At 52.1% G+C, this 27,592-nt stretch overlaps 2 protein-coding genes across 2 annotated transcripts in view; one reads left to right on the top strand and one right to left on the bottom strand.

The window, feature by feature from the left end:
• The window catches only part of EPHA10 (EPH receptor A10), a 33,623-nt gene extending 23,779 nt beyond the window's left edge, over nt 1-9,844 (top strand). Inside the window, exons 8-17 of the mRNA XM_070403255.1 lie at nt 991-1,099; nt 4,488-4,549; nt 4,695-4,820; nt 5,683-5,868; nt 6,307-6,368; nt 6,587-6,790; nt 7,059-7,208; nt 7,420-7,613; nt 8,217-8,372; nt 8,512-9,844. Coding sequence (XP_070259356.1) covers nt 991-1,099; nt 4,488-4,549; nt 4,695-4,820; nt 5,683-5,868; nt 6,307-6,368; nt 6,587-6,790; nt 7,059-7,208; nt 7,420-7,613; nt 8,217-8,372; nt 8,512-8,626 — 1,364 coding nt within the window. The 3' untranslated portion in view covers nt 8,627-9,844. The remainder of the gene's footprint in view (nt 1-990; nt 1,100-4,487; nt 4,550-4,694; nt 4,821-5,682; nt 5,869-6,306; nt 6,369-6,586; nt 6,791-7,058; nt 7,209-7,419; nt 7,614-8,216; nt 8,373-8,511) is intronic.
• A 3,641-nt stretch (nt 9,845-13,485) lies between these two features.
• CDCA8 (cell division cycle associated 8) lies at nt 13,486-27,487 on the bottom strand. The gene is made up of 11 exons (XM_070403254.1): nt 27,372-27,487; nt 27,095-27,207; nt 26,832-26,960; nt 25,141-25,181; nt 23,000-23,072; nt 21,619-21,707; nt 19,957-20,021; nt 18,728-18,823; nt 16,879-17,005; nt 16,098-16,184; nt 13,486-14,793 (listed from the first exon to the last, which is right to left on the bottom strand). The coding sequence occupies exons 2-11, from the start codon at nt 27,189-27,191 to the stop codon at nt 14,749-14,751; spliced, it is 849 nt and encodes a 282-aa protein (XP_070259355.1). The 5' UTR covers nt 27,192-27,207; nt 27,372-27,487; the 3' UTR covers nt 13,486-14,748.
• Nucleotides 27,488-27,592: the final 105 nt, after the last annotated feature.

Below are 27,592 nucleotides of genomic sequence, written 5' to 3'. Positions count from 1 at the left end.
ATGCAGTTCCTTGGCTCACAGGCTTCTCCGAAGGGCTACTCACAACACAGCAACTAGATTCTTCTAGAGACTGTGAATGAGCGAGAGAACACCCGAGACAGAAGGCACAGTCTCCCGTAACCTAATCTTGGAAATGATACCCATTACTTTTGCCATATTCTTCAAAGCCTTTGGGAAGAAATGATTGTTCCTCTGTTCAGCTCTGCTCAGCTTTCTCTGTTTCTTATTTTATTCTACAGTTAAGTTTTTGTTTCTATCTTTCCCACTGGTCTGTACACCCCTCCCGGGCAGGGACGCTGGCTCATTCATCGCTTCCTCCCCAGCGCCAGCCTCGTACTGTTGGATGGATGGGTGGATGGGTGGATGGGTGGATAGGGCTGAGAGCCTGAGCTCCTCTAGGCCTCTCCCTTGGTGAAATAACTCAAAGCAGAGGTTTGAAATCAAGTTCAAATCTTAGGATGATTATTTATTAGCTCTGTGACCTTGAACAAGTTATACAACTTGCCTCAATGTCAATTTCCTCAGCTGTAAAATGGAGACAGTGGCACCGTACTGGCTGGTTGTGATGATGAAACGGGATCATTCAGTCCAGGCACGTGGCATAGTGTCTTGAATGGCTTAAGTGTGCGCTAAACGTTTACTTTTATCATTATTGGTGGTGAATGGTCTCGCTTGGGGTTGGGGAGCTCAGGCAAGAGGCCATTCCCCCTGCAGAGCTACCTTAGGTCTGTCATGGCCCATCTGAAAGGCAAAAAGGGAGTCTGAGGTCTGCCTGTCTGGACCCCTGCGCCTCTCTCTCAGAGCTGGGCTTCTGTGGCGGTGCCCAGCCCTGGGAGAACCGGAAGCTCCAGGCGCCATTGTGTTTGGCGGGCCTGCCTCGATCCCTCTGCTGTGGGAGGCAAAGGTGCTGCGGAAACCCTTCTGTGGGCGAGGACACTTACCCAGGAGCCCGGTGCTCTGCCTGCCTCACCCTCGTGCTCTTCCTCCCAGCTGCCTCCGGCTCCAGGGACCAGAGCCCCGCAGTTGTCGTCACCGTGGTGACCATCTCAGCCCTCCTTGTCCTGGGCTCTGTGATGAGTGTGCTGGCCATTTGGAGGAGGTAGGTGGTCCGAGCCTGACTGACCTCTGGTGGGTTGTGACCCTGTGCTCACAGGCACCTGTGTCTATACCAGCATGTGCACACATGCGGATTTGCACATGCAAGCACATTGCTCTACAGATACAGGCATGGCCAGTCTAGTCCTGGCCCCGCCCCCACCCACTGCTCCTGCGGCAGCCGGCACTGCAGCTAGCTCCGCGCTCTGGGATGAAGGGGATTTAGCTCCTTAACTCATTAAATGTCAGAAGGCATCACTGAGGATGAAGTCAAGCTGCGGCTGCTCCAGTGTGATTAGGATTCTCCCGAGGCGCTCAGAGGCCCCCAGCTGCTGCCCCAAGGGGTCCTGAGGCCCTTGAACACAAGCGAAGGGAAGAAAGGCATAAATTGTGTTGTGTGTATGTGTGTGGGAGGGGGGAGGACAGGGAGGGGAACTGATAAACCAGAAACCTCCAACCCCCAGCAGAAGGAAGCTTCAGGAGAGAGGGCAGAGAAGGGGGCTGGGAGGAGGGGAAGATGGCTCTTGAATGTAGCTCGGAGAAGATTCCAGTCCTTTTGCTTGCAGCCGAAACCTCATGGCACATGCTCCCCAAGCAGGTCCGGGTGGGGTGGGGCGGGGAGGGGAGGAGCTGAGCTCAGCACACTTGAGGGGTTGGAAAGTCTGCATGCAAAGGGCTGCAGCTGGGGGAGCAGAGGAGAGACGAGGGCTGGCCAGAGAGCCACATCTCCACACATCTCAGCATCTTGGAACTCACTGCCTGCGGCTGGAGGAACAGTGAGCATTCATTGGGTATGACAGGAAGTGACTACGGGGGAGAGGACCTTGTCCTGCGGGTCTGGGAGCCAGCTCTGCCTGGGCAGGGGGTCAGGAGGGCAGGACTGGAGTAGCGAGCTCCTTCCTCACAGAGCCTCAAAGTTCATATGCTGGACCTACTGGAAAAGCATTGTGTCCTGCCTGTGAGTTTAGGGGCTCAGCGAGGCAGAAAGGAAGGGGGAGAGAGGTGAATGAGGAGCACCTTCCTGGGAGGACTCTGCAGGCCGGAGCCGCTGCCCAGGAGGGCTCAGAGACAGATGTCCTGAGCAGGCAGAGCAAGCCAGGGGTGGGTTTCAAAACCTGCTCAAAATCAGACGACGGTGAAGCGGGGAGAATCAGCCGGTCTAGTGCCGATGGGCACGGGGCTCACTCCAGACCTCTGTCGTCCTTGCCCTGTGCAGTGGTCTCACCTTCCTTCCCCTCCTCGCTCTATCCTGGCTCATCCCACTTGTCGCTAGAGGGTGTCTTCCAGTGGAAGCTTCTCATTTCCTCTGCCACTCCACCACCCACTCACCTCGCCCCTTCCCTTCACCTCGACCCCCTCTCCTGGGTGTCCCCTCACTCATGGAAGTCCTGTCACCATGCTGAGTGACTTGCGTAGCCATTGCATGGCCAGTCCCAGCCTCCCGCCTCTCCGTTCTTTGACTTCCTTGTTCCCAGGGACCTTCTCTTCTGTTCCACCTCCCTCCCCCTTATCCTGACAAGGACCCGGACATCACCTGGGATACTGGTCCATTTCTACTTTGGTCCTTCAGGCTCCCTGTCCCTGCAGCTTGCTCCCTCAGCCACCTCTGCTGCCCTGTCTCTTCAACTGTATCGTTAGCCCCTCATCTGCTCACCACCAGGTCGACACACCTGCCTCTCCCATAGCCTCCTCTCCCTCCTCGCGCTGCAGAGGCGGTGCCGTCCACCTAGCCAGGGTCAGTCTTCCTACCTAGGACCTGGGCCCTCTCCCTCTCACGTCTCAGGAACCCGTACTATTTATAATGTCCCTCTCTCCCCCACATGACAGCTAACATTCACTGAAACAGTGCTATCAGGTAGGCCGTCTTTTTTTTTTTTTATAATCTTGTTGAAAGTATTACATATGTCCCCTTTCCTCTCCATTGGCCCACTCCAGCCAGCTCCCACCCCCCACCCCAGACCTTCACCAACCTATTGTCTGTGTCCATGGGTTATGCGTATATGCATACAAAGTCTTTGGTTGATTATTTCCTGATTTTATTAAAGAGAAAACTGAGCTACTCAGCCCCTCATCTGCTGAGTAGAGGAGCTGGGGAGCCAGTCCCTGCAGTGAGGTTCCAGAGCCCACGCTGTTAACCGCCCCATGACCACTTCCTCTGATGTGACAGACAGCCTTTCTCCCCTTCCCCGCTGGTACGGAGCCATGACCACCTCTCTCCAGCCTCCCCTGATCCCTCTTCCTCCAGCCCGCCCTTGGCTGACCTCTCTCCCTGCTGCTCTTCTTTCCGTGGTTCCTGTGACATCACCACCCCAGTTTCCCTCCCACTTCTCTGGCGGTTCTGTAGTGATCTCCTTGGCTTCCTCCTCCCTTACCCAATCTCGAAACGTAGAGGGTCCTCTGACTTGTTCCTAGTCCCGCTTCTCACAGCTCCTGAATTTGTGTTCCAAACTCCAGACACAGGCACACACATACTGACTCCCTCCCACTGATCCTCCCTGCTCATCCCAGAGGCCCTGCAAACGCAAATGCCTAGACGTGAACTTTTCATCCCCGCTTCTTGGCAAATGGCAGCACCTTGAACTCGGCTGGGCAAGCCTTCTTCCTCTCCCTGTCTGCCTCCCTGTCACCTACATGTCTCTGAGTCCTCCCGCTTTTCTCACCCCACAGTCTGAGCCACCGCCATTGCCAGCAGGGACAGCAGCAGCAGCTAGGATGATCTCTCTAAAATGCAAATGGCATCTCAGCACTCCCCTGCTCAGAGCTCCCTAGGGGCTCTCCTCCAATCTGGAATAAAAGTCAAAGTCTTTATCTGGGCCAGCATGGCCCAGCCGCAGGGGGCCCCAAATGCCAGCCTGTGTTGGTTGTGATGTAGTCCTCTGGCCCACAGCGGCCTGACTCAGGCAGCCGTCCCGATGGCCCGGAAGGCGTGTTTCCAGCCATCCTGTGCTCCGCAGCGCACAGCCCTCCCCTGTGAGGGGGCTGCTGGGCCCTGTGAGGGGGCTGTGGTGACCTCGCAAGTGTTGGTTTTCCTGGCTACACCGGAAGCTGCCCCCAAGTGCAAGGCCTGTTTGTTCTGTTCCCCTGTAGCCCGGGGGGCAGCTTGAACTAAAAGTCAGGGGTCTAGATTTGGGCGCCTCCGGAGTGGCAAGAATATGCCCTGTGACTCAAAGTGAAAATAGCTAGGAATGCTGATGGGGGTGAGGAGTTAGGTCTGGCGCTAGGGTTACATGAGTGCCATGGGGAGGAGCTTTCAAACCAGCTGAATAAGAAGATCCCTCCCCTGGGGCACAGACCTTGTCCTTCTGAAGGGACGAAGAGGTACCCCGCCCCCCCCACTGATGAAATGGGGAGGGCTGGGCAGCCTGGCTCAAGGAATGACTCTGCACCCCCAGGCCCTGCAGCTATGGCAAAGGAGGTCAGGATGCCCACGATGAGGAGGAGCTGTATTTCCACTGTGAGTTGTCTGGGCCTGGCATGGGGTGGGGCGGGTGCCCCCTCCCTCACTCCTCATCCCTCTTCCTGTATCCACTGCACACCCCCACCCTCCAGCCATGGAAGCCCCTCTCCGCAGGACCCTCCCTCTTTGTCTGTGTTCCCAGTCAAAGTGCCGACTCGCCGCACGTTCATGGACCCCCAGAGCTGTGGGGACCCACTGCAGGCTGTTCACCTGTTTGCCAAGGAGCTGGATGCAAAAAGCGTCACAGTGGAGAAGAGCCTCGGAGCAGGCAAGCTGGGCACCCAAGAAGCCTTGTCCTTGGGGGGCACCGCCTCTGCCCTAGCCCCACCCCCTCTAGAAGTCCCACCACCGCTCCCCACACTTCGATTTCATAAGCCTGCCTCCACCCCGAGGCCCTCTCAGAGCTGGCCTGTTCAGACTGCCACGGGCAGACGGGCAGACGTTCAGTCCCAGGCCTTCATGGGGCCTTTGAAGCTTGGGGACCAGACCTTCCTGAGCTTTAGTCCCAGCTCTGTCACTAACCAGCTGTGTGATCAGGGGCACATCCTTCGTCTGCTCTGAGCCTGTTTCTCATCTGTAAAATGGGCATGAGAGCTGCCTCAGACAGAGCTGATATGGGGACTTCACAGGCTCAGTCCAAGGTCTGGCTCATGGTAGGCGCTCGCCCCCTAATGGTCAGTCTCCTGACTCTCTCTCTTCCTGCCTACAAACCCTTGGCCTGTGCTGGGGAAGGCAGCCACTTTCACCAGGAGCCAGAAGCTAAGCCCTGACACGGCTGCAGACTCACTGGGCAGAAGCCGGAAAGCGGTGTGTGGCAGAATGGGCGCCATCGTCACCCTGAGCCACACTGGGCTGGAGGAGCCTTTGCCGTGCCGGCATATGCCAGGCCCTCTCTTTAAGGCAGGCAGGGGGGAGTCCCCTTTCACACGAACACCAGGCAGGAGAGGGAGGGAGACATGGAACCACGTCGCTTTGCTGGTACTCAGTGTAGCATGGTTTGAACCCGGGAGCGCCGAGTCCCAGACATGAAGCAGCCCATGACCCAGAAGTTGCTCTCTCCTCGCTCCCCCTGCCCGGGTTGGCCAGGGGAGCGGCCTCCCGCGGGTGTCTGAGGTGCTGTTTGCCCACAGGGCGGTTTGGGGAGCTGTGCTGTGGCCGCCTGCAGCTCCCTGGCCGCCAGGGGCTCCCGGTGGCTGTGCACACACTGAGGGAAGGCTGCTCCGACTCCCAGAGGCTCAGTTTCCTGGCCGAGGCCCTCACCCTGGGGCAGTTTGACCACAGCAACGTCGTGCGGCTGGAGGGGGTTGTCACCCGAGGTAGGGCCCAGTGCTCCGCACGTATGGAGGTGGGGATGACAGCGCGGGAGGGGGGTGCTCCTGTGCCCCAGGGCCCTTCCCTACGCTGAGAGGGAGCCCCTGAAATGCCCAGCATGGGGGAAAAGCCTCAGCTTTTCTTCCCCGACTCAGGGTGGCCCCGCTGTCCCTGAGTGACCTTTCTGACTTGTGGTGACGCTCTGTGGGATGGGCTGCTTGGACCTTGGGCGATTTTTCTCAGCAAACGTGTAGCTCTTGCCCTGGGCCTTTGTCCCTCTATGGACGCCTCCTCTTGTTCAGCATAGGGGACCCTGGGTCCTGAAGGGGGGAGAGTGGCCCTGGTTCCGGGCATCTTGGCCCAGGTCGGGGCCCACATAGGGGAGCATGTGTCCATTGGGAGCGGTCATCTGAGCCTGTGTGTGTCCACGTCCCTGGGCACAGGAAGCACCCTGATGATCGTCACTGAGTACCTGAGCCTCGGGGCCCTGGACGGCTTCCTCAGGGTGAGTGCTGTGGGCCCTGGGGGTAGAAATGACCGCGTTATCTTCTCTGTGTTGGGACTTGGAGTGGCATCATTCCCTGATGTACCCACTGGCCAGGCCGACCTGGTGGGTGACAGGGCAAGCTGAAGTGCAGAGAGGGCCACGTGACTTTCCTGGGGTCACACAGCACCAGGGGGGCTGAGTGTGCAGCCCTGGCCTCCATCTCCTTCCTCCCTCAGCGGCACGAGGGCCAGATGGTGGCTGGGCAGCTGCTGGGGCTGCTGCCTGGGCTGGCGTCAGCCATGAAGTATCTGTCGGAGATGGGCTACGTTCACCGGGGCCTGGCCGCCCGCCGAGTGCTGGTCAGCAGTGGCCTTATCTGCAAGATTTCCGGCTTTGGGCGGGGACCTCGGGACCGAGCAGAGGCTGTCTACACCACCATGGTGAGGAGCTGTTTCCCCGAGGCAAGCCTGCTCCCCTGTTTCCACCAAACTGCCCCAGAGTCCCCATCTCCCCTCTGTCCCCCCGCTTCCCCGCCCCTCACCAGTTGGTCCTGGGTAAATGCCAGTGTGGACATCGCCTTGTGGTCAGCTTGTGTGCTCTCCCCAGATGTGCAGCTGGGAGGATGGCCGGTGGGGCTGGATCTGAGACCCTGTGGTGTGGGGAACCTGGGTGTCCCCCCCTGCCCCTGACCTGCCCGCCCGCCCGCAGAGTGGCCGGAGCCCGGCGCTGTGGGCCGCCCCCGAGACGCTGCAGTTCGGCCACTTCAGCTCTGCCAGCGACGTGTGGAGCTTCGGTGTTGTCATGTGGGAGGTGATGGCGTTTGGGGAGCGGCCCTACTGGGACATGTCCAGCCAGGACGTGAGTGACCTGTGGCTCCAGCTCCCTGCCTTCTGACCCTCTTGCCCTCTGACCTCAGTTCCCTGGTTCCTCTTCACTGTTTCTTTGCTTCTAGTCCTGCCTGGCCACCCCAGTCTTCCTCTGGGGTGGTGTGTGTGTGTGTGTGTGTGTGTGTGTGTGTGTGTGTTGGGGGGATCTAAAGCCTCCCTCTGCACCCCCACCCATGGCCCAGGTAATCAAGGCCGTGGAGGATGGCTTCCGGCTGCCGCCCCCCAGGAACTGCCCTTCCCCCCTGCACCGGCTGATGCTGGACTGCTGGCAGAAGGACCCGGGTGAGCGGCCCAGGTTCTCCCAGATCCACAGCATCCTGAGCAAAATGGTGCAGGACCCAGATCCCCCGAAGTGTGCTACGGCCCCCTGTCCCAGGTATGTCCCCATCTGTCCCCGACCATAGCAGACTCAGGGACCTCTCACCTGACCATGAGTGGCCGCCCCTGTGCCCCTCATCCAGCAGCCCCATCTCTCCTACCCACCTGTTAGGTAGGACTGCTCACTGCTGTCCCAGATAGATCTGATCTTCCACTGCCGGAGGCACATGCAGCCTTCATCCACCTTAGTCACTTCTGCTTGTCCTGGGCTGTGCTCACATACCCCAGGGACAGTGACCATTGGATAATATTTGTGGTCACAGTCCTAACTGACTTGTAATTCCAGTAAATAAAATAAATGAAATTAGTACAACTTGTCCCAAATATGAGTTGCCTCCAAAACTGTCCTAGGTGTGTCCTACCCCCAGACTGTTCCAGACACTCCCAGGACCTTTGGCTGGCTCAGGTGCAACCCGCTCCCACCCGCCTGAGTGTGTCGAACACTCACCTGCTCTGAGAATGTGTGGCACTCGGTGTGAGCCAGGTGTGCCCTGGGCCCAGGCCTCCTTGTCTGTCCTTGCACAGCTGGCCTGTCCGCAGGACAGTGAGCAGGCTGGGCACCAAATCCTGCTGTTGATTGGCCACCGCCCTCTGTCCCCAGGCCACCCACTCCCCTGGCAGACCGTGCCTTCTCCACCTTCCCCTCCTTTGGCTCCGTGGGCGCCTGGCTGGAGGCTCTGGACCTGGGCCGCTACAAGGACAGCTTCACGGCAGCTGGCTATGGGAGCCTGGAGGCCGTGGCCGCCATGACTGCGCAGTGAGTCGGGGGAACCCAGGGCCCTGCCCCGCCTCTACGGGAGGCCCAGCGGGTCCTGATTCTGGGTGTTCCCTGTCCAGACAGAGGGAGGGGCTTGAGCGGCTGGGTCTGACCCATTCTTCTTCGTTCTTCTTCGCAGAGACCTGGTGAGCTTGGGCATCTCATCGGCGGAACATCGGGAGGCCCTCCTCAGTGGGGTCAGTGCCCTGCGGGCACGAGTGCTCCAGCTGCAGGGCCGGGGGGTGCAGGTGTGAGCAGCCCCCACTCTTCAGGCTGGGACCCCAGTGGGCTGCAGACCCCGCCTTGACAGCACCCTGGCAAGCTGCGCTCCACCGTGCAGAAGTGAGCACTCGTCCCATTTCCTCAGTCTGAGCACCTGGGCTGACTCAGTCTCCCTGGGAAAAGGGTCAGATCCCTGGAGAAGGCCCTTGAGAGAAGAGGGAGGAAGCACAGGGTTTCAGAGACTGAGGTGGGGCTGGGCAGGGAGGGAAGACAGAGTTTCAAATCACCGGGCTCGTGCCCTCCTGTCTGCCACATCCATGGGGAGCTGGGACCTGCCCCTTATCCCACAGACCCATTGGCCAGCAGGCAGCCTGGGTCCCTGCTGGGCCCTCTTTAGGCCTGAGTGACCGAGCTGCCTGGAAGCCAGTCCTGATGGGCCCTGGATGGCAGGGTCCTCAGCTCCTTGTGCCCTGGCTCAGCCCTGGCTGGACATTGGTCCCCGAGGCGCAGGCAGCAGAGAAGGTGCTGAGCTCAGGGGCTGGACCTCGAGGCCCTAGACTCTGGAGCGGGTTTCTGCTTCCCTTGCTTTTGGGCTGACAGTTCAGCGGGAGGGAAGGGTCCTGGCTGGGCCATTCGAGGTCCTGGTGCTCCCCTGAGGCCCCACGAGCCTCTCTGTGCACTTTGCATTCCTTTTATAAACTCAGTGGCCGGGACCCTGGGATGAGCAGGCGGGGAGATGTGTTCTCTCCAGGGGGACCCCGGGCTTTGTGTCCAGCCTTGGGGACGGTGAAGAAGAGACCCTCAGAGATGGACCTTCTCTCTCCGACAGGCTGGGCCAACCCTCACTGTTCAGATGGGGAAAACGGAGGCCCAGGGAGGAGTCAGGGCCAGGCCTGGGTTACAACCAGGTGGCACAGGGCCCTGTGCAGGGGTGAGGCTGGCTCTGGAGAGAGGCCTTGGTCCTGCCCTGTGACACCACCCCCTGTCCTGTGGCAGCCAGAGGTACTCTGAGGTGAGCCCCTATGGGGAGCTCCATCCCCTGGCCACCGCCCAGCCCCACAGAGTGCCTCCTCCCTGGGGCTTCTGCAGGCCTCTGACCAAAGCGGGTGCACTAGGCTGGCTCCAGAGTTCCTTGTCCAGAGGAGCTCCCAGAAGTGGAGGTGACCATGAGGTCAGGCTGTCGTAGTGCGTCAGGAAAGCAGCTGGGGCTGGATAGGGCCACGGGGGCTGTCTTTCCAGGTGACTCCTGACAGGCCTCTCTGGGTTTGGCTGTGTGTGGGGTGGGGTGGGCTGGGATGGGGTGGGAAGGAGCAAAGGGGTGAATGAGACACAGAGCCGGCCCTTGGAGGGCTTAGGCCAGGTGGGGAGATGAGCTCAGGCACCAAGAAGCACCCCAAGGGTGCCTGCCCACGTGCCCCGGGGCCCCAGGGGAGACCTTTGGGCTGGCTGGTGGGCTGGAGGGGCAGCTGGACTCTTGATAGTGTGTGTGGTGTGATATCTGGAGGGCTTCTTGGCTGAAAGGCTGACTTGGAAGTTCAGGGGCTTTAAAGGTGGGAAGGGTCCTTCCTTAGGGGGTGAAGCTTCCAGCCGGCCTAGATGGAGGCCCTAGGAAAGGAGGAGCCCAAGCAGAAGGGGGAGCTGAGAAGGAGCCTGGGGGCTGGATGACGCAGCGCACCTTTGGGGAGCACCCCGTGGTGGGGATGGTGCCTCACAGCAGTGCCTTTGGCCTGGCCCTGCCAGCTCTTTTCTCCTTAGGTTCCCCCCCGTGCCCCCCCCTCCCCAACCTACTTTCTGTTTACTGGGCACCTGCCCCAGCTCAGAGACTCTGGGGGAACTAGGGGAGACCAAGATATTGCTTCCACCTTTGACAGGGCTGGAGGGTCCCGTGCCAGGTGCCCTTCAGGCTCGGCACCCCCAGCCCCTGCCCCCGGGAAGCTTGGAGAAGACATGGTATGGGGACCAGTGTCCAGTTTTGTGTGGAGGGAGCCTCATCTCCAGCTCCGGCTCCATCAGTCAAGGTCTAAAGGTCAAAGTCCCCTCCCCCCAGCAGCTATTCTGCAGAGTGGCCCCTGTGGGCAGGACTTTGGTGTCCAGGGTAGATCTCCCTCCACTGGAGTGAGGTCCCAGAATCCTGAGGGGTCCCAGGCCTCAGCCCTGAACGGGTGCTGGTGTGATGCAAGCTGATGGCTCTTTCGGAACCCCCCTATAGATCTATTTTTATATGGAACTCACTCACCGGACAGAGGGAGGTGGCCTGCAACCCCCCAGTACCCCCGTCTGAGCCCACCCAGGGAGGGAAGGGGCCGGTTGTTCCTTTGATTAGTGCTAGAGATGTTTTTATAATTTGGGGTTCTATATGGAGGACAAAGTAATAAAAACTTGTCTGTGATATGGTGTCTCTTTCAGTGACAATTGTTTCACCATTAAATAGTTTGAGAGCCTCCCCCCGCCTCACCCTTGGGGGTTCTCCACAGTGTGTGTCTGAAATCTCTCTGCATAGAAACAAATTAGATTGTCCCTTTCATGAAAGACCCCTGTCTAGTGGGGGACACTCTTAGGAGAAGACAAGACACTGTGATCAGGGCCCCAGTAGGTTTGCCAGCACGGTCTCTGCATCAGATTTGAAGGGGTGTCTCCTTGGAGACTGTCATCGTGGCCATCCCCAGGGCTCTTAGCATAATGTGACGGAGCATGTGCTGTGGGCACTGCCACTTTGCTGATGGGATGCTGGTCTCTTCCTGGTATCTCATTGCCAAGGGTTTGTTATGTCTTCCATCATATCCATCATGAGGATCAGAAAACACCAATGCATGGATGCTAATACCAACTATGGAAAGACGGTAGTGAAGTGTAGGAGGCAAGAAGTGTGGGTTACAGCTGGTGGGGAGGGAGTGGGGGAGAGGGGGCTTGTTCTACAGGTCGGGTGAGGCAGGGGACTCTAAAGGGGACTGGGAAAATGCATAATCGTGTGAAGGGCAACGAGAAGGCACCTTAGCCAGAGCAAACTGGATTCCAGACTCCCATTAAGTGGGAGCTCAATGTAGCCCCAGTTCTGATTGATCTCTCGTCGTCTCTCCTTCCATTTCTGAATTGTCTGCTATTCATCTTCAGCATGTGTGTGTCACGCTGAACTTTAGGTATGGGCCAACAACTCGTGTAACATTAGAGGAGGAAACATTGATCAGGGCTTGTGCACATGTGGACATTGAGACATAGCAGTGCTTTGCTTTTCAGGGGTGTAGGACACCGCGTGATAAGCTCTCTGTTGGCATGTGAAGCCGTTCTCTTTGGCAGAGCTGGGGATCGTCGATCCTTGGAGCTAAAAGCTATGTCTGATGCTGTGAATAAACGATGCTTAGGTGATGTCCTATCACACACCTCAAGCTTGCTCTATGAATAATATAACCTAACTCTTTGTGAGGTACTACATTTGGAATTCTTTCAATAGGAAGCCCCAAGGAGGGCTTTGGAAAGATCAGGGTGCTTGCAGGGCAAAGAATGAAACTTGATTGAAATTCTAGAGTTTTATGAAACGGCCTCAGGGGCCCCAGTGAAGGGGACTCCAGGCCCCATCTTCCCTTCAACCCAAAGCAGCTCTGCTTAGGGCACAAAGTCAATTGCCCAGAGGTACAAGGTAGAAACAACGGGAAGTCAGAGTGGGAAAGCTTTCAGTGGGAAGAGGGCTCTCTAAGGGCCAGAGAAAGCTGCTACCAAACTGCGAGGACTCCGGTCGACTGTGGCCCGTGTTGCCAGATCTTATTTTTTGGAGCTAGCAATCATTTTTGTGAACTTTGGCAATTTTTAAATTGTTATAATTTTAAAAAAACAGTGAACGTGTCTATGGGCTGTTTTTGCTCTTCAGCTCAGATATATAAAAAATTATATATATATATTTTTAATTTCAGAGGAGAGAGGGAGAGATAGAAATATCAATGATGAAAGAGAATCACTGATTGGCTGCCTCCTGCATGCCCTTCACTGGGATCAAGTCCGCAACCTGGGCATGTGCCCCAACCAACTGGAAACCGAACCGTGACCTCCTGATTCATAGATTGACACTCATCCACTGGGCCACATCGGTCAGGCCCACTAGTAAGATTAAAATTTTCTTTGCAACATTCCAGCCCTTTGATAATTCAGGCCATGCTTTAAATCCTGGGATGAAGAACGCATTACGTTCCAAGTCAGCCCTTTATTCCAAGTCTGCTCAGATTGCATCATGTGATGCATTAGGCACTTGCTACATACTACACACTTGCCACAATTGGGTTCATTGAGGCAGTGGTGCACATGGAGTGAAATTGGGTGAGCCTGGCTCTGGGTCAAGCATGTTGGATCCTGTGTTTCCTCGATGTCGAGCTCTTCCTAACACTGTACCAGAGAATGATGGGAAAGGTAGGAATCTCTGGGGACAGGATTACTTGGAAGAAGTAACCATTATTCCATACGCTGTCACTGACAAGGTCCTTCACCATAAACTATCCATGTCAGATGACTGAGCTCAGCAATGACACAGATTTAGTTCCACGCTGATCATTTTCAATGTAAAAAACTCTGGGAAGTGAGGAGCCCACTCAACTGATTACCTATGCACACCCTTCTTTGTCCTGGACGACAAGACTACACAGGCAAACAAGCGATAGACTTTATCCTCCCCAGTGTACATTTCTAGCTCATGGAGTGAACGTGTTGGAGAAAAACATCTTGGGGTAGGTTCCCCATGTCCTGGATCTGGGGGTGAGGGCTCCTCTTCAGGTACCAGAGATTCTGCCTGGAGTAAAGGTTTTCACCTTCTGAGTAAGTAGCTGTTCAAAGGCCCCACCTGAGAGCTGCAGCTCCAAACTGCCTCCAGTCGGGGGAGCACAGCTTGGAAATGACAGGCAGGTGCACATTAATAACAAACACACAGTTTATTGAAAACAGGTACCTTTCAGGAGCTCTTAGAAGTCAGATTAGAGATACCATTACTCAGGAAAACAATATGTACAAAAAGTCTCTGGAAAGGGAGCATAAAACAACTCGAATACAACTTAGACAGGACTGGGTTACTAGGATGGTCATGTCGCAAAATACAAAGTACAGCAAAGAGACACACATGAGAAAACAGTGGCCCCCAAGCCTGGGGTGGGAACTGTTCCCATATTCTTGGACCACATCCCATGATTCTTTGGGGCAGAGGCACTGGCTGGCACACAGGGATTTCAGTGCTAAGGAACTAGTCCAGCCCAGGGCACAGGCCAAATGTGGAATGAGGTGACCAGGCCAGTTACACCTGCTCCCTCAATGAAGCCAGTAAGAGAAGCGCTCTCTGCAGTCTACAGACCTGGCAGGGACCACAGGGCCACGGAGAGCTTAGAGAGCTCCTCTGTGTCTGTCACATAAAATCCCAGACTAATCTCAGCCCTCCGATTCCCTTACCCAAATCCCCACTAGCTGGAGAGGTAGAGGAGGAAGACATGGAAACTGCCTTCACACCAATTTTTGGTCTTCGGTCGAGATAAATACAAAACACCATTCCATAAGTCAGCCTGAAAACCACTGGCACAGTAGGTGAGATTCCACAGGAGGAGGGGATGGGCCTGGGAGGGGCGGTGTGTTCTGCTGTGGTCACTGCTGGGACAGGTCCTGACTCGCTGTCCTGGCCCCATTTGTACAGTTCCTCCCAGCGCTCTGGATCTGCCCTCTCATGGCCCAGAACTCGATTCTCTGAGCCCAAACTCCCAGCCTCAAGCATACAGAGTGGAAACACCAGATGCACAGGGTTCTCAGGCGAGGATGAGTAGACAGTCTGCCCAAGAACATGAGTGAGGTCCTTCCATGCCACCTCCACTGGAGTCAGGGCAGGGCAAAGGGGACGCTGAGTCCCAGGAGGCGGAAAGCGGCAGCTCTGAGAGCAGGAAGAACTCAGCAGGGAGGAGGACAGGAAGTTTTGATTGCATGGATGCAGCGGGCAGTGTCTTTGGAAGGTGTGAATAGTAAAACTTTGCCTAACAGATGAGGGAACAGTGTCTCCCCATGTCCCGAATTCTCCAAGAGAACACCACTTCCTGCTCTAGATCACACTCAAATAGACAATAAGCTTGAAGGGAAGAAGGTCCCAGAAATGCCCACTGAAGATCCATCCTGTCAAGTTTGGCTTCCTGGAATAGCAGCCTCATTTGTGAGTCCGTATGCTGCTGCAGATTTGGGCAAGACGGCTCTATAAAGAAAAGGAGACAGGTCGTTTAGAGAGGATGGCACTGGGCATGCTTGTCCAGGGACCACTTGCAGCGGTTCTCAACCTGTGGGTCGCGAACAATGAAAATACACCCTCCATATCAGATATTTACATTACCATTCATAACAGTAGCAAAATTACAGTTATGAAGTAGCAATGAAAATAATTTTATGGTTGGGGGTCACCACAACATGAGGAACTGTATTAAAGGGTTGCGGCACTAGGAAGGTTGAGAACCACTGATTCTACTCAGGTAGCACTGCATGTGTCTGAGGGAATCTCAGCCCTCCATTCTGTTTCACAAACGAATTCACCTTTCTGATTCTACGTTTCTCATCTGAACAAAGGAGCAAAATAACATCTCACATGAGACAGAGAAAGTATAACTTGGGAAGAGTACGGCTGTAGGTCCAGTAGCTGATGAATGTCACCAGATCTGGGTGGCTGGCTGTGTGATCTCAGCACTGGGCCTATGTGCAATAGTATGTTTGAGAAAGCAGCCCACCTTGACCCCTTCCTTAGCGCCTCAGGAAGGTGGGGCTATGGCAGCCATGTTTGCACTAAGTGCTCCCACCCACTAGCCAAGACCAAGCTGACTGGACCAGGGAGGCCCATGTGACCAAAGCTGAGCCAATTACCTTCTTCCTCTTGAGCACTTACGAAGACAAGTGTTGGGAAATGAAGCAATAGTTAGAGTTGAAAGTGTGGCTACCCAAGATCACCTACAAACCAACACTGAGGACAGAACCAAGGGCCTTGTGGAGGAAGTCATCTGCTGTGGGGGGTGGTGAGGAAGGAAGACGTGCATGGGGCCCCAGAGACAAGAGGAGCTGAAGGAGCTGGTGCACCAGAGTGGAGCTCCGTCACCTCCAGCTGCTGATGGTCCCATCACTCCGAGGCCTGGCTGCTCAGCGCTTTCTTTGATTCTGTGGATTCTCTGTAATAAGACCCCCCCTCCCCCATCCCCACCCTCTTTCCTGAATTGCCGTAAGTCTGAGTTCTGGAGGTCAACTGTGCCCTAACATATAGGCACCAACTGCCTGAATGAGGCAGAATTTTGATTCTGTTAAGGAACTTCTGTGGCAGGCACTCTGGATGGACCTAAATGCAACATCAATTTAGGGACAGAATTGCTACCAGGTAAGCATGACATCAGTCAAAATCCATTGGGGGAAAGAAGGCTGTAAGTACAAAGGGTTAGCCTGGACCTGAAAGACAATCCAAGGAAAGCTAACCAAGAAAGCTACTGGAGGCAGCTCAGGTGTGGAGACGAGTGTGAGACTTACGGACAGCTGCTTAATGTTCCCCAAGGCCTCTGGATCCAGTTGTGCAATATCGACCCTCTTCAAGTCACTGGCCAGTAATCGCATGCTCTGTGTGGAGGGGAGAGTGGGTTACACTGCATGTCCTTCAGGGTGGGAACCTCCATCCAGCAGCCCAGTGTGCCCCCTTCGTGTCCGGCCCTTGGTGGGGGGATGAGGCAAGGTAGGCAGTGACATCAGTGCTCATCATTGGGCCAGCTGCCGGATCACCAGGTACCAGGGCCTCCTCATCAGCTTAGAAATGCCCTGCAGACCACACCTTTCCTTCCAGGAGGTGAGGTCAACAACTTGCTCTACTCAGCCCGGAGAAACGGGGCTCTGCCTGCTTCAGAAGCCCTGGGAGTTACACAAAGTGGAAGAGACAGCTCGTGCTCCCCTTCCTAGACGACGCACTGTATCTCCATTACTGCACGCATCACATGGCGACAGGGTCATTAACTGTTAACCTGTGCGACTACTGAACTGCTTCTCCAGGGCGGGAATGTCTTCTGCATCTTGGATCTGCTACAGACGGGTGCCCAAATATTAGCGGATGAACAATAAAACCCAGAGCTGGGCAAGGATCTTCCCAGTCTGGGCCCCTATTCTGGGAGAGGAAACTGGGTTCTGAGTCTTACACAAGTGTGGAGATCAGGATCCATGCAACTAAAAGGACTTTGGGGGAGGGAAGTAGGTGACAGACCAGGGAAAGACATGCTGACTAAGACACACACGGTGGCCAGGCATCCCTGACTGAAACACTTACCTCTCCGCCTCCCACTGGCACAGTGAGGAAAATCTCTTTGCTGTCGGCTAGAGGGCTGCCGTTCACTGAGACATTGTAGATCCGCTCTCTGGCTGCTGGAGTTCGCAGGCCTGGGGTCTTGAAGACCCTAGAAAGTGGGAGAAATCTCTGTAAAGACGGCTTGGCAGACTGCGTGACACCAGGCGCTGAGCCCTTCCAAAGCCCACCTGGCCTTGCCCTAGCCCGTTTGGCTCAGTGGATAGAGCGTCAGCCTGTGGATGGAAGGGTCCCGGGTTCGATTCCGGTCAAGGGCGCGAATCTCGGTTGCAGGCTCCTTCCTGGCCCAGGCCCAGATGGGCTCATGCAGGAGGCAACCAATCAATGTGTTTCTCTCACACTGATACGTATTTCTCTCTGCCTTTCCCTCTCTCTTCCACTCTCTCTGAAAATCAATGGAAAAATACTCTCGGGTGAGGATTAAATAAAAAAGAAAAACAAAAAACAAAGCCCACCTGGCCTCAATCTGCACTTTTCAAATCACACATTTCTAAGAAGGCGAGTTTTAAATTAGGGGGGAATCTTTCCAAGCAGTAATGACTAAACACAGCTGGAGAAGGGAGATTGTAATGATCAAACATACATCTAGCAAGTCAATTCTTATCCATGTCAATTTTAGGTCCAGAGCTCCATTCAAATGCCAGTCATCCATCCACCCAGAAATAAACTATGGTTAATGTACTTCCAAGAGTAGCTAAGTGTTTCTATCAAGAGGAATTTTCCAGGGTCCAAGGAGGAGGATTCAGAAATTACATCATTATATTAATTCCCAAATTCTAACTTTCTCAAGACAGTTACAATGTGGCTATTATTTTCCCTCAAGTGTCCTTTGCTATATGCTCATGTGAAAAACAAAGCTAAAGAAGATGGGAATTAAAAGCGAAGATAAGTCTTCCTCCTCCCCCCACCCCAGGGATAACCACTCTCAGTTCCTATGCACCCTTCCAGACACTTTCTATGTATGTAAAAGCAGATGGACCATCTAGGACTGCGGTCGCCAACCAGTGGTCTGCGAGGTCCGAAAGGTTGGTGACCGCTGATCTAGGACACACTGTGTTCCAACTGCTTGGAGATGCTCCTAATCCTGAAGCTGCCCCCTCCACCCCGCCCCCTACACACATCAGAACATACAGATCTACTTTTTTTTTTTTTTTTTTTTTAAATATATATTTTATTGATTTTTTACAGAGAGGAAGGGAGAGGAATAGAGAGTTAGAAACATCGATGAAAGAGGAACATCGATCAGCTGCCTCTTGCACACCCCCTACTGGGGATGTGCCCGCAACCAAGGTACATGCCCCTGACCGGAATCGAACCCGGGACCCTTCAGTCTGCAGGCCGACGCTCTATCCACTGAGCCAAACCGGTTTCGGCAGATCTACTTCTTTTTAAATGTCTATATCGAATTTCCTGTTTAACCAGCCCTAGGGAAGGGATAAATTATGCTGCAAGAACATCCTTGTTTATACTGGTCTCCTAAAAGAGGATGTCAATTTCTCCCAAGGGTATAGGAGAATGCCTACCCATTAAAAAACCCCAAAACCTTTTGATTAGACTCAGAAGAGACCAAACTCACTAGAGCCTCCTATCATCAGAGACAAAGATCTCATCAGATAAAGAGAGTAATCGTTTTGTTGCTGAAACAGATGAACCTGCACTCAAGGGAGAGGCAAACACCACCAGGAAGCTCAGCTGATCACCCTCTTCTGAGGGCTCAGGCCAAGGAGTCAGGAGTTATTTTCTTAAACAATGTTCTTTTCTGACATTAAATACTGGCTCCCACCCAAATCCAAGCCCGGCTCTCAGTACTCACCTTGAGTCAAATCTGGGTGTCAGGCCTGGAGTTGGTTTTACCAGGGACAGTTCCATTCGGCCCACAGCTGGGGTAACAGTGTTATAACTGCTTGACCTACAGGTAAGAAATACAATTAGGTGCACAACTCAGGTCCAATGACAGCAGGGGTAGGATAGGTAACACTTGGAGCACTGACTTCGTCGGATACTGTCCTGAGCGCCTACATAAACTCGTGTTATTCTCCCAACAACCCTATGAGAAGCACCACTATTATCCTCATTTAGAGATACAGAAACTTCTTTTCAAATAACTTGTCCAAGATCACACAGCCAATTAGGAGAGCCACAACTTTGGACCCAAGCAGTCAACGTGCAGAATCTAACTCCTCAATCAAGCTAACGGAGTAAGAGGAAGGAGACAGCCCCTCAACAGCTGCAGCCCGGCCCCCCCCCCCGCCCGCCCCCCGCCCAAGCTGGGTTCTGGTCCTCTTGCCAGGAGTTACCACTGCTGAGGAAGGACTGAGGAGTCCACTCCTTCAGGCACCCCCATCACTACTTTCCCCAGCTTGTGTAAGATGCAGCCCCCACTCCCAAATAGTTTAGTGGGGTCCAGCAGAATCAGGTTAGGCCCATGGTGATTCTTATTTTTTTTAAAAAATATATTTTTATCTATTTCAGAGAGGAAGGGAAAGGGAGAGAGAGATAAAAACATCAATAATCGGCTGCCCCCCTGCTCGCCCCACACTGGGGATCGAGCCCACAACCTTGGCATGTGCCCTGACTGGGAATCGCAGCGTGACCTCCTGGTTCATAGATCGACACTCAACCACTGAGCCATGGTGGCTGGGCCCCATAGTGATTCTTTATTTAGCAGGACCAGGAGGACATTTGAAGAAACTACCCATTGGTAAGTGACAGCTGCTTTGTGACCGACTATGGTGTAACTGCACACGGACTGTCAGGCAACTAAACACAATAATCTGCAATGCTTACCACGTGTTACTGGGCCTCATTCTCCCTGTTTGCACTGAAAAATGTGGGCAGCATAGAGAATGTGGGCAGAACTGGAGGAGGTATTAATTCAGATCATTTCTAGAAGCCCCTCAGTTCAGATACTCAAGGATTTGATGACTTTAAGCTCTACAAGAACAGGAGCCACAAAAGCCCTCTGGCCCCTAGTTCAGCCATAATGAATGTGGCGCTCCAATAAAACCAGCACCACACAGCTGAACTGGGAAAACCCATTACCTTTTGCTTTTGCCTTTTCCTTGTATGGACTGCATTCTTTTCCTGGATGGAGGGCACCTTTTGACCTGAAGTCACAATCAAATGAAAATGAGGTTACAAACAGCTTTTCCTGCAAAGGGGCAGGGGAACCAGCTCTGGAAAAGAAACCTAATATTGACCATATGAAGGTCTACCTCACAGATGTAAGTAACTCAGAACATAACTGATCAACTAAGGCAGTGATGGCGAACCTTTTGAGCTCGGCGTGTCAGCATTTTGAAAAACCCTTACTTAACTCTAGTGCCGTGTCACATATAGAAACTTTTTGATCTTTGCAACCATAGTAAAACAAAGATTTATATTTTTGATATTTATTTTATATATTTAAATGCCATTTAACAAAGAAAAATCAACCAAAAAAATGAGTTCGCGTGTCACCTCTGACACGCGTGTCATAGGTTCGCCATCACTGCACTAAGGCCTTAAACCTGGCTTGGTTTCCAAAAGAGAGGATTTTGCCAAAATTAAGGTTAAACGTCTTTTGAACTGATTGCAGGCTGGCTGGTCACGCACTCCACGCCCCTCCCCCCACCCCCCACATAAAGTGCCACTGAAAAGGTGCATCCCAGGTGCCCAATATAGCAGTCCTCACGCCTCCTGTGTCCTCGGAGATACCTGACAAGAGCCACTCCCTATCTTCTGACGATCCCTCCTCCCTCCCCTCCCTGCTTCTGTGCCATCTCTCTGCAGCATGTCTCACAAGTTTCTCTCTCTCACCTCCTTCTCCTCGCTCTCCCTGCACAGCACCGACTCCCTCACTGGGACGACCACCTGAAGACCTGGGAGCCAGTGTGACTCTCAATCTCCTCCTCCTCCCTGAGCTCCATCCAGGCTGAAATTGCTGTCTAGGCTACATGTCCCGGAAAAGTGTTACATGCTCAGCATGTCAAACAACTAACATGTGAACTGTCCCCAAACCCGGCACCACGCTTCCTCCTGTGTCCCACGTGCCACCAGATGGCAGCTGCCTAAGCTGGAAACCATTTGGTCGCCTCTGGTTTCCGTCCCTCCCTCCACCAATCTTGCCCATTCTCCCTTTTAAATCTTATCTCAACACCAGCTCTTTTGATAGGGTCAGAGGCTCATCCAAGAGGTACAATAGCCTCCCTACTGGTTTCCTTCTCTCCTGTTTTGCCCTCTCCCATTTATCCTGAATACTATTCTGATATTCAGGTCTGGTGATGTCACTCACCACTTCCTACCCGGTGAAGCTGAACTTCCAAACCTGGCGCACAAGGCCATTCATTACCTGGCCCCTACTCTACCCAAACTGCCTTCACAACTTATATCCCAGCCATTTCAAACTGCTTCCTGTTCCTTACATGGGCACTCTCAGACCTCCTCTGGGAATTCCCTTCCCTTTCTTTTCCAGCTAATGAAATCTCATTCACCTTAAAGCCCTGGTTGTGTCCTAAGAGAATAGGTAAGCCTTAATAGCTTCCTCTCTATGCTTACACACTCTGTACATACTTCTATGATCGTGTTTGTTATCAGCTATTTAACTGGGATCTTCTCTACTGAACTGTGAACTCTGGGAGACAACACTGTACTTTAAGTATTTTTGTATTTCCCCACCTGTCAGCCCACAGACGGGGAAATACAAAATTCTGAGTACCTACTTACTTTGGCAGTTTTAAGTTTCTTATTTTTATTTTCTTCTTCTTCTTCATCTTCTTCTTCTTCCACTTTCATTTCATTCATTACCTTTCGTGCTACAAGAAACAGTTTAACAATATTTCTCATGAGAATAAACTTTCATACATTCACATTTCTTATAGGAAAAAAATAAAGCAATCTTAGGCTGTAAGCAAATAGACCCAATATAATTTTTTAAAAAAGACGGTTTACTAGTAGACAAAGGAAACTAACTGGAGTGGTTAAGAAACCCCATATAATGCCCTGGATGGTCAGCCCAGCATTCTAATAAGAGTGTAAACTGCCCAGCAGGTGTGGCTCAGTGGTTGAGCATCGACCCAGGAACCAAGAGGTCATGGTTCGATTCCCTGTCAGAGCACAGGCCTGGGTTGGGGGCTCTATCCCCAGTAAGGGACATGCAGGAGGCAGGTAATCTATGATGTTTCTATCTCTCCATCTCCCTTCCTCTTTCTCGCAAATCAATAAAAACATATTAAAAAAAAAAAAAAAAAAGCGCCCTAGCTGGTTTGGCTTAGTGGATAGAGTGTTGGCCTGTGGACCCAAAGGGTCCTGGGTTCAATTCCAGTTAAGGGCACGTACCTCGGTTGAAGGAGGCAACCAATCAATGTGTTTCTCTCACATCAATATTTCTCTGTTTTTCCCTCTCTTCCACTCTAAAAATCAATGGAAAGATATCCTCGGGTGAGGATTAAAAAAAAAAAGTGTAGACCGTGTAATCGGACAGCCGTGAGCTTGAGGCCTGGCCCCACCATTAACTTGGTCACATGGCTTCATGGTAGCGCCTCGGTTTCTCAGCTATAAAAGGGAGTGGTCACTTTACAGGGCTATCACGAGACCTGGAATGTGTGCTCCATTAAGAACAAGGTTTTTGTTATTTTTATTTGGTCAGTGTTTCCAGCGTGGGGCGTATTTGTGAGAGCCATTTACACGTGTGGGTCACTGCATCTAGTAACATGAAACTAACGTGCTGAGAAAGTTAGTCCTTTTACAGTTCTCTCTCAACCCTCTGATCAGGGAGAGCTGCAGCTGGTATGGCCCCGTCCTGTAACACTTCTGTAAAGCTTGCTAGCCTCTCCAACCCAGGGGAAGCACACAGCATGTTTGGTTTCCAGCACAACTTTTGTTTTTATCCTTTCACGTCACTCATACATCAGTCTGGAGAGTTTGGTTAGTATCATTCTTGCATATAATTAACTGAATGCAGCTCCCAAATCACATTTTATTTTTTATTCACAAGACTGAGGATCAGACACGAGAGGAAAGAGGCTCCATCAGCGAGGCCTCCCTATGCAGCCAGCCAACCACCTCAGCTCTCTCAGTTCAAGAAGGGATTTTGAAAAGTACTCACTTCTGGTAGATTTCAGGGGTGTCTGAATAGCTTTTGCTGTTAGCTTGTTTATTTCTGTGATATCCAGGTCAGCCTGTGATAAGAACAGCCAGAAAACACTAGGCATAGTCCATCAAATACGAGGAACAATATTTTTAAACGCAAACAATCTTTTTAAAGCATATCACTTAATATATCTGAAAGATTATGTTAATTATAACACAACAGACTCCCATAAACCTACCATACCACCCAGGACCCAAAACATCAACAATAACTTGCTGCTAGTTATCTATTCTTCCCTGTTCCATTTCCTCGTCTTTCCTCCAAAGTTGACCAGTCTTCTGTGTCTTTCTCCAGATATAACCACTACCATTCCATTTGCTTGAAAGAGTATGTGTGTATATATGTATTTTCACTAATGTATCTGTGCTTAAATATCGTTTAGTTTGTTTCTGACCATTATTTGTAGTTAATCTCTTTTTATATATCCCACTGTGACTCTATCATGGTGGATTTGTCTAATCTCTGCCCACAGTCTTTTGCTATCATGAACACTGCTACTTTGAACTGTCATACATTTATGTCCAAGTTTGCTCTTGGCTATATACTTGGGGATAGGGCATTACAGGGCTATAGGGTACACAAATGTTCAGACTTGACATTATGCCAAATCATTTTCCGAAGTGGTTATAATTGTTTACATTCCATCAGCCACCAATACAAGTTCAAAATGATCCACATTCTATAACACCTGGTGCTGTGTCCGACTTCTCATTTTCCTCTTTTTAAGTCTAGGTTTTCCACTGTGATCTTGGGCTCTTCAAAAAGGCTTCCAGTCGCCCTTTTAATTAAACTTCTTCCCACTGGTGACTACCTATGAGACTAGTCAAGAGCAGGCATGATTCATAGGCTTTTCCTTGTAGGGCATGTGTCACTATCAGAATAGCTGCCATCTCACTATGAGTGACAAGGTTTCATCTCTGGGTTGGTAGGGACTTCATGGAGCACTCAGAGAAGATTCTGAGGCTGTCCAGGCTTAGCAAGAAACAGTGCTGTAGTAGATTAGTGATGTCTGATGGTTGATGGAATGGAAAGTGCTGGCCAACTTTCTGCCATCTCTATAACCAGCTGGCATGTTATGAAGGTATCATCGGTGGCAGGCCATCATTACCTAACATGCAGAAGAGTTAACAAGCCTAAGACTGATATCCATGTTCACATGGTTGGCCAGTGGATGGCACTAGAACTTGGACTTCAGGGTTCCCACTATTCCCTGATAAGAGAGGCTCCCTGTGCCTAAGATTTGTGCAAACAACATGGTTTATGCTGAATACCTGCTTTCCTTCTGCAAGTCTGGAATTTTGGTATTGCTAGGCAGAAGATGTGACCGCTCCTAATAAAACCCTGCCCATTAAGTCGCTAAGGAGCTTTCCTGCTAGGTAAGGTGCTGAATTAAGTGTGTCCTGTGTGTCTCCACTGGGAGAGGACTCTTGGGAGCTTGAACCTGGTTTCCTCTGGACTTTGCCCCATGCATCTTTCCCTTTGCTGATCTGCTTTGAATCCTTCCACTGTATAAATCATAGCACAGTAATCCTTTCACTGTAAGGATTCCACGGTTTCACTTTCTGCAATTTCAGTTAACTTGCAGTCAACCTGCAAAATATTAAATGGAAAATTCCAGAAATAACCCACAAGTTCTGAATTGCATGCTGTTCTGAGTAGGTGATGAAATCTTGCATCATCCAGCTGTGTCCTAGGCCATGAATCATCCCTTTATCCAGCGTTTCTATGCTGTGTATATGCTATCTACCCATTAGTCCTTCAGTACCCATCGTCCCCAAGCATAAGAGTAGTGATGCGGGCAATTCTGGATATGCCAAAAAGAACTGGAAAGTGCTTCGTTAAGTGAAAAGGTGGTATAGTACCATAAGCTATTTTGAGAGAGACCACATTCACATACTTTATTATCAAAGTATATTGTTATAATTGTTCTATTGTATTATTAACCTCTTACTGTGCCTAACTTATAAATTAAACTTTATCATAGGTACATATGTACAGATAAAAACCCTTATGGAACCTCTTCCATAGTAAGCATCCATTGGTTGGATTTGTGAACAGACCCAACTTACAGTTCCCAAACAGGTCAAGTCACTTACCGTTGCTGCCTCCTCCAGGGCCTGCTTGTTTCCTCCAAGGGCTTGAAAAAGAACATTTTGTTCAGTTACTATCAGTTTAATCATAAATCATCTTCCCATGCTGAGTTATCTTTCTAAAATGGGACCAGACTAAGCCCTTGCTCCAATAACTCGAGGACCTTCATAATCTAGTCTAATCTTTCTCCAAGCTTGACTTGTCCCCCTCATGACCTGGTCTATGTTCTACCAAACTAAAAAGTTCCTGTGAGTTCCCAAATGTGCCACTGTTTTCTGAGACTCAGTGCCCTGGTATTTATTATTTCCTGTGCCCAAAATATTCCTCTGCACCCAACAAATTTCTAACTCATCCTCGGAAACTGAGCTCAAACCCAAAACTCTGCTTATTTGTCTATGACAGCAGATGGCTGCTAAGTGCTGTGTTAGTTGTTCATCCTCACCCTACCCAACAACCACTCAAAGCAGTTTAAGTCTTTTCTCTCCAGCCCCTGGGTCTTGAACTGAATTCCTTGAGGACACAGATAATATCCATAGTTTCTGGCAAAATGTGCCACACAGTAGGTATGTAGTTAATGTGTGTTGAATGAAGAGGTCTGTGCAAGGTTAGATGTAGAATAAAAAGTCAGGTTAGGTCTTCCTGCTGGAAACTCTCACGGTATCCTGTATGACAGGCTTTGGGACCAGAATATGCCCACATTCAAATAAACTCTGCCACTAACCAGCTCATGAGAGCTTGAGCAAAGCAACCAATCTTTCTGTGCCTTAATCTTGTCATCTATAAAATAGGGGTAATTTTAATAACACATCTTTTATGAGGGTAAAATTAGTTAAGACAGCGAGTCCTTGAAAAACATAGCTTTAATTCGACATCGCTTCATTGGGACTGATTGATACATGTTCAATGAATATTTGTAGAAATGTGCAAACAAATGGATTAATAAATAAAAGGGCGAGCCAAAAGGGTCATTAAATGTCTACTATCCAAGGAAACCATGCATTTCTATCTCAGGAGGAGGCTACATACTGGGTAATTAATAATAACCCTCTGGCCCTAACCGGTTTGGCTCAGTAGACAGAGTGTCGGCCTGCAGACTGAAAGGTCCCAGGTTCGATTCCGGTCAAGGGCATGTACCTTGGTTGCAGGCACATCCCCAGTAGGGGGTGTGCAGGAGGCAGCTGATCGATGTTTCTAACTTTCTATCCCTCTCCCTTTCTCTATGTAAAAAGTCAATAAAATATATTTAAAAAATAAATAATAACCCTCTGGCCCAGAAGGCCTTAAGATATTATATGGTCTTTTAGAGAAAACATTTGACTACCTGCAGGGGTAGATGATGGTAAGTGCTAAGGAGATTAAAACCAAAAAAAAGCAGGGAAATGAGATGAGGAGTGAGAGGATGCATTAAATCTGCGGCTTTTTCTTTTTTTAAATCCTCATCCCAGGATATTTTTTCCATTGATTTTTAGAGAGAGTGGAAGGGAAGGAAGGAGGCGGAGGAGAGAGAAAGAAACACTGATGTAAGAGAGAGACATGGATTGGTCCCACCCCCGTGCACAGGCTGACGCTTGAACCTCGGAGCCACCGGCGGGGCACACCTGCTTCCTGCCGTGATCTCGGAGGACCTAACTAGGGGAAGGTTGGTGGGTGCGCAGCGGGCTCCAGGGCGGAGCCGGGGACCCTCCGCGGCGCTTACCGAAGTAGTCGAGGCAGTTCATCTCGCGCAGCGCCTTGGGGAGCCGCAGGATCTCGATGTTGTACAAGTTATCCATCTCCTTGAGGATGTTCAGCCCGTCTGACAGAATTTGCTTGGATCGTATTTGCACTGCGATTGAACAAAGTCGACAGAACCGGGGTCCCCGGTGGGTGAAGGGAGCCTGGAACCCGTGCTGCCCGCGGCCCATCCGCCAGCACCCCGCGATCGCCCCGTAGCCGCGACGACCCGGGCTCGGCCCTTACCTTCACGGTCGAAGTCCTTAAGAAAGGAGGCGAGCTTCCGGTCCCGTAACAAGTTGGTCTTGGTCACCCGACGGCTGCCCTTCCTAGCCGGGGCCATGGCGCCTCAGTGGCGGCTGCGGGGAGCGGGGAACCGAGCCCCAAGGGGTTAGAGGCGGAGGCTGGGTAGGGAAAGTGGGGGGCCGCGAAGGCGCGGGAGAGGGGGGACGCGCGCCCGAAAGGGTTCGTGGAGGGGGCTGACCTTCGGGGCCTGAGCGTAAAGCAGTCGGGAGGAACGTACCTGCGGATCCCAAAACAAGGGGAAACCTCGCCGCTCAAGCAGCAGGGGAGCTGCTCTGGGGCTACCAAGACTTGCGACCGCCGTCACGAAATTCAAACTGCCACAGGCTGACGAATGAGAAGTCGCCGTCTTAGAAGGCGGGTCCACGACACCCAATCACAAAGAAGCTCCGTGTCGGCCGCCGGCTCACGCGTAGGACTACAGTCCCCAGAAAGCATTGC

Source organism: Myotis yumanensis, unplaced genomic scaffold, assembly GCF_028538775.1.
Source record: "Myotis yumanensis isolate MYYU_CA2020_CCGP unplaced genomic scaffold, mMyoYum1.0.hap1 SCAF_2, whole genome shotgun sequence".
NCBI classification, from domain to species: domain Eukaryota; kingdom Metazoa; phylum Chordata; class Mammalia; order Chiroptera; family Vespertilionidae; genus Myotis; species Myotis yumanensis.
The sequence above is the reverse complement of the archived record's forward strand: the minus strand, read 5'-3'. Positions and strand labels throughout refer to the sequence as shown.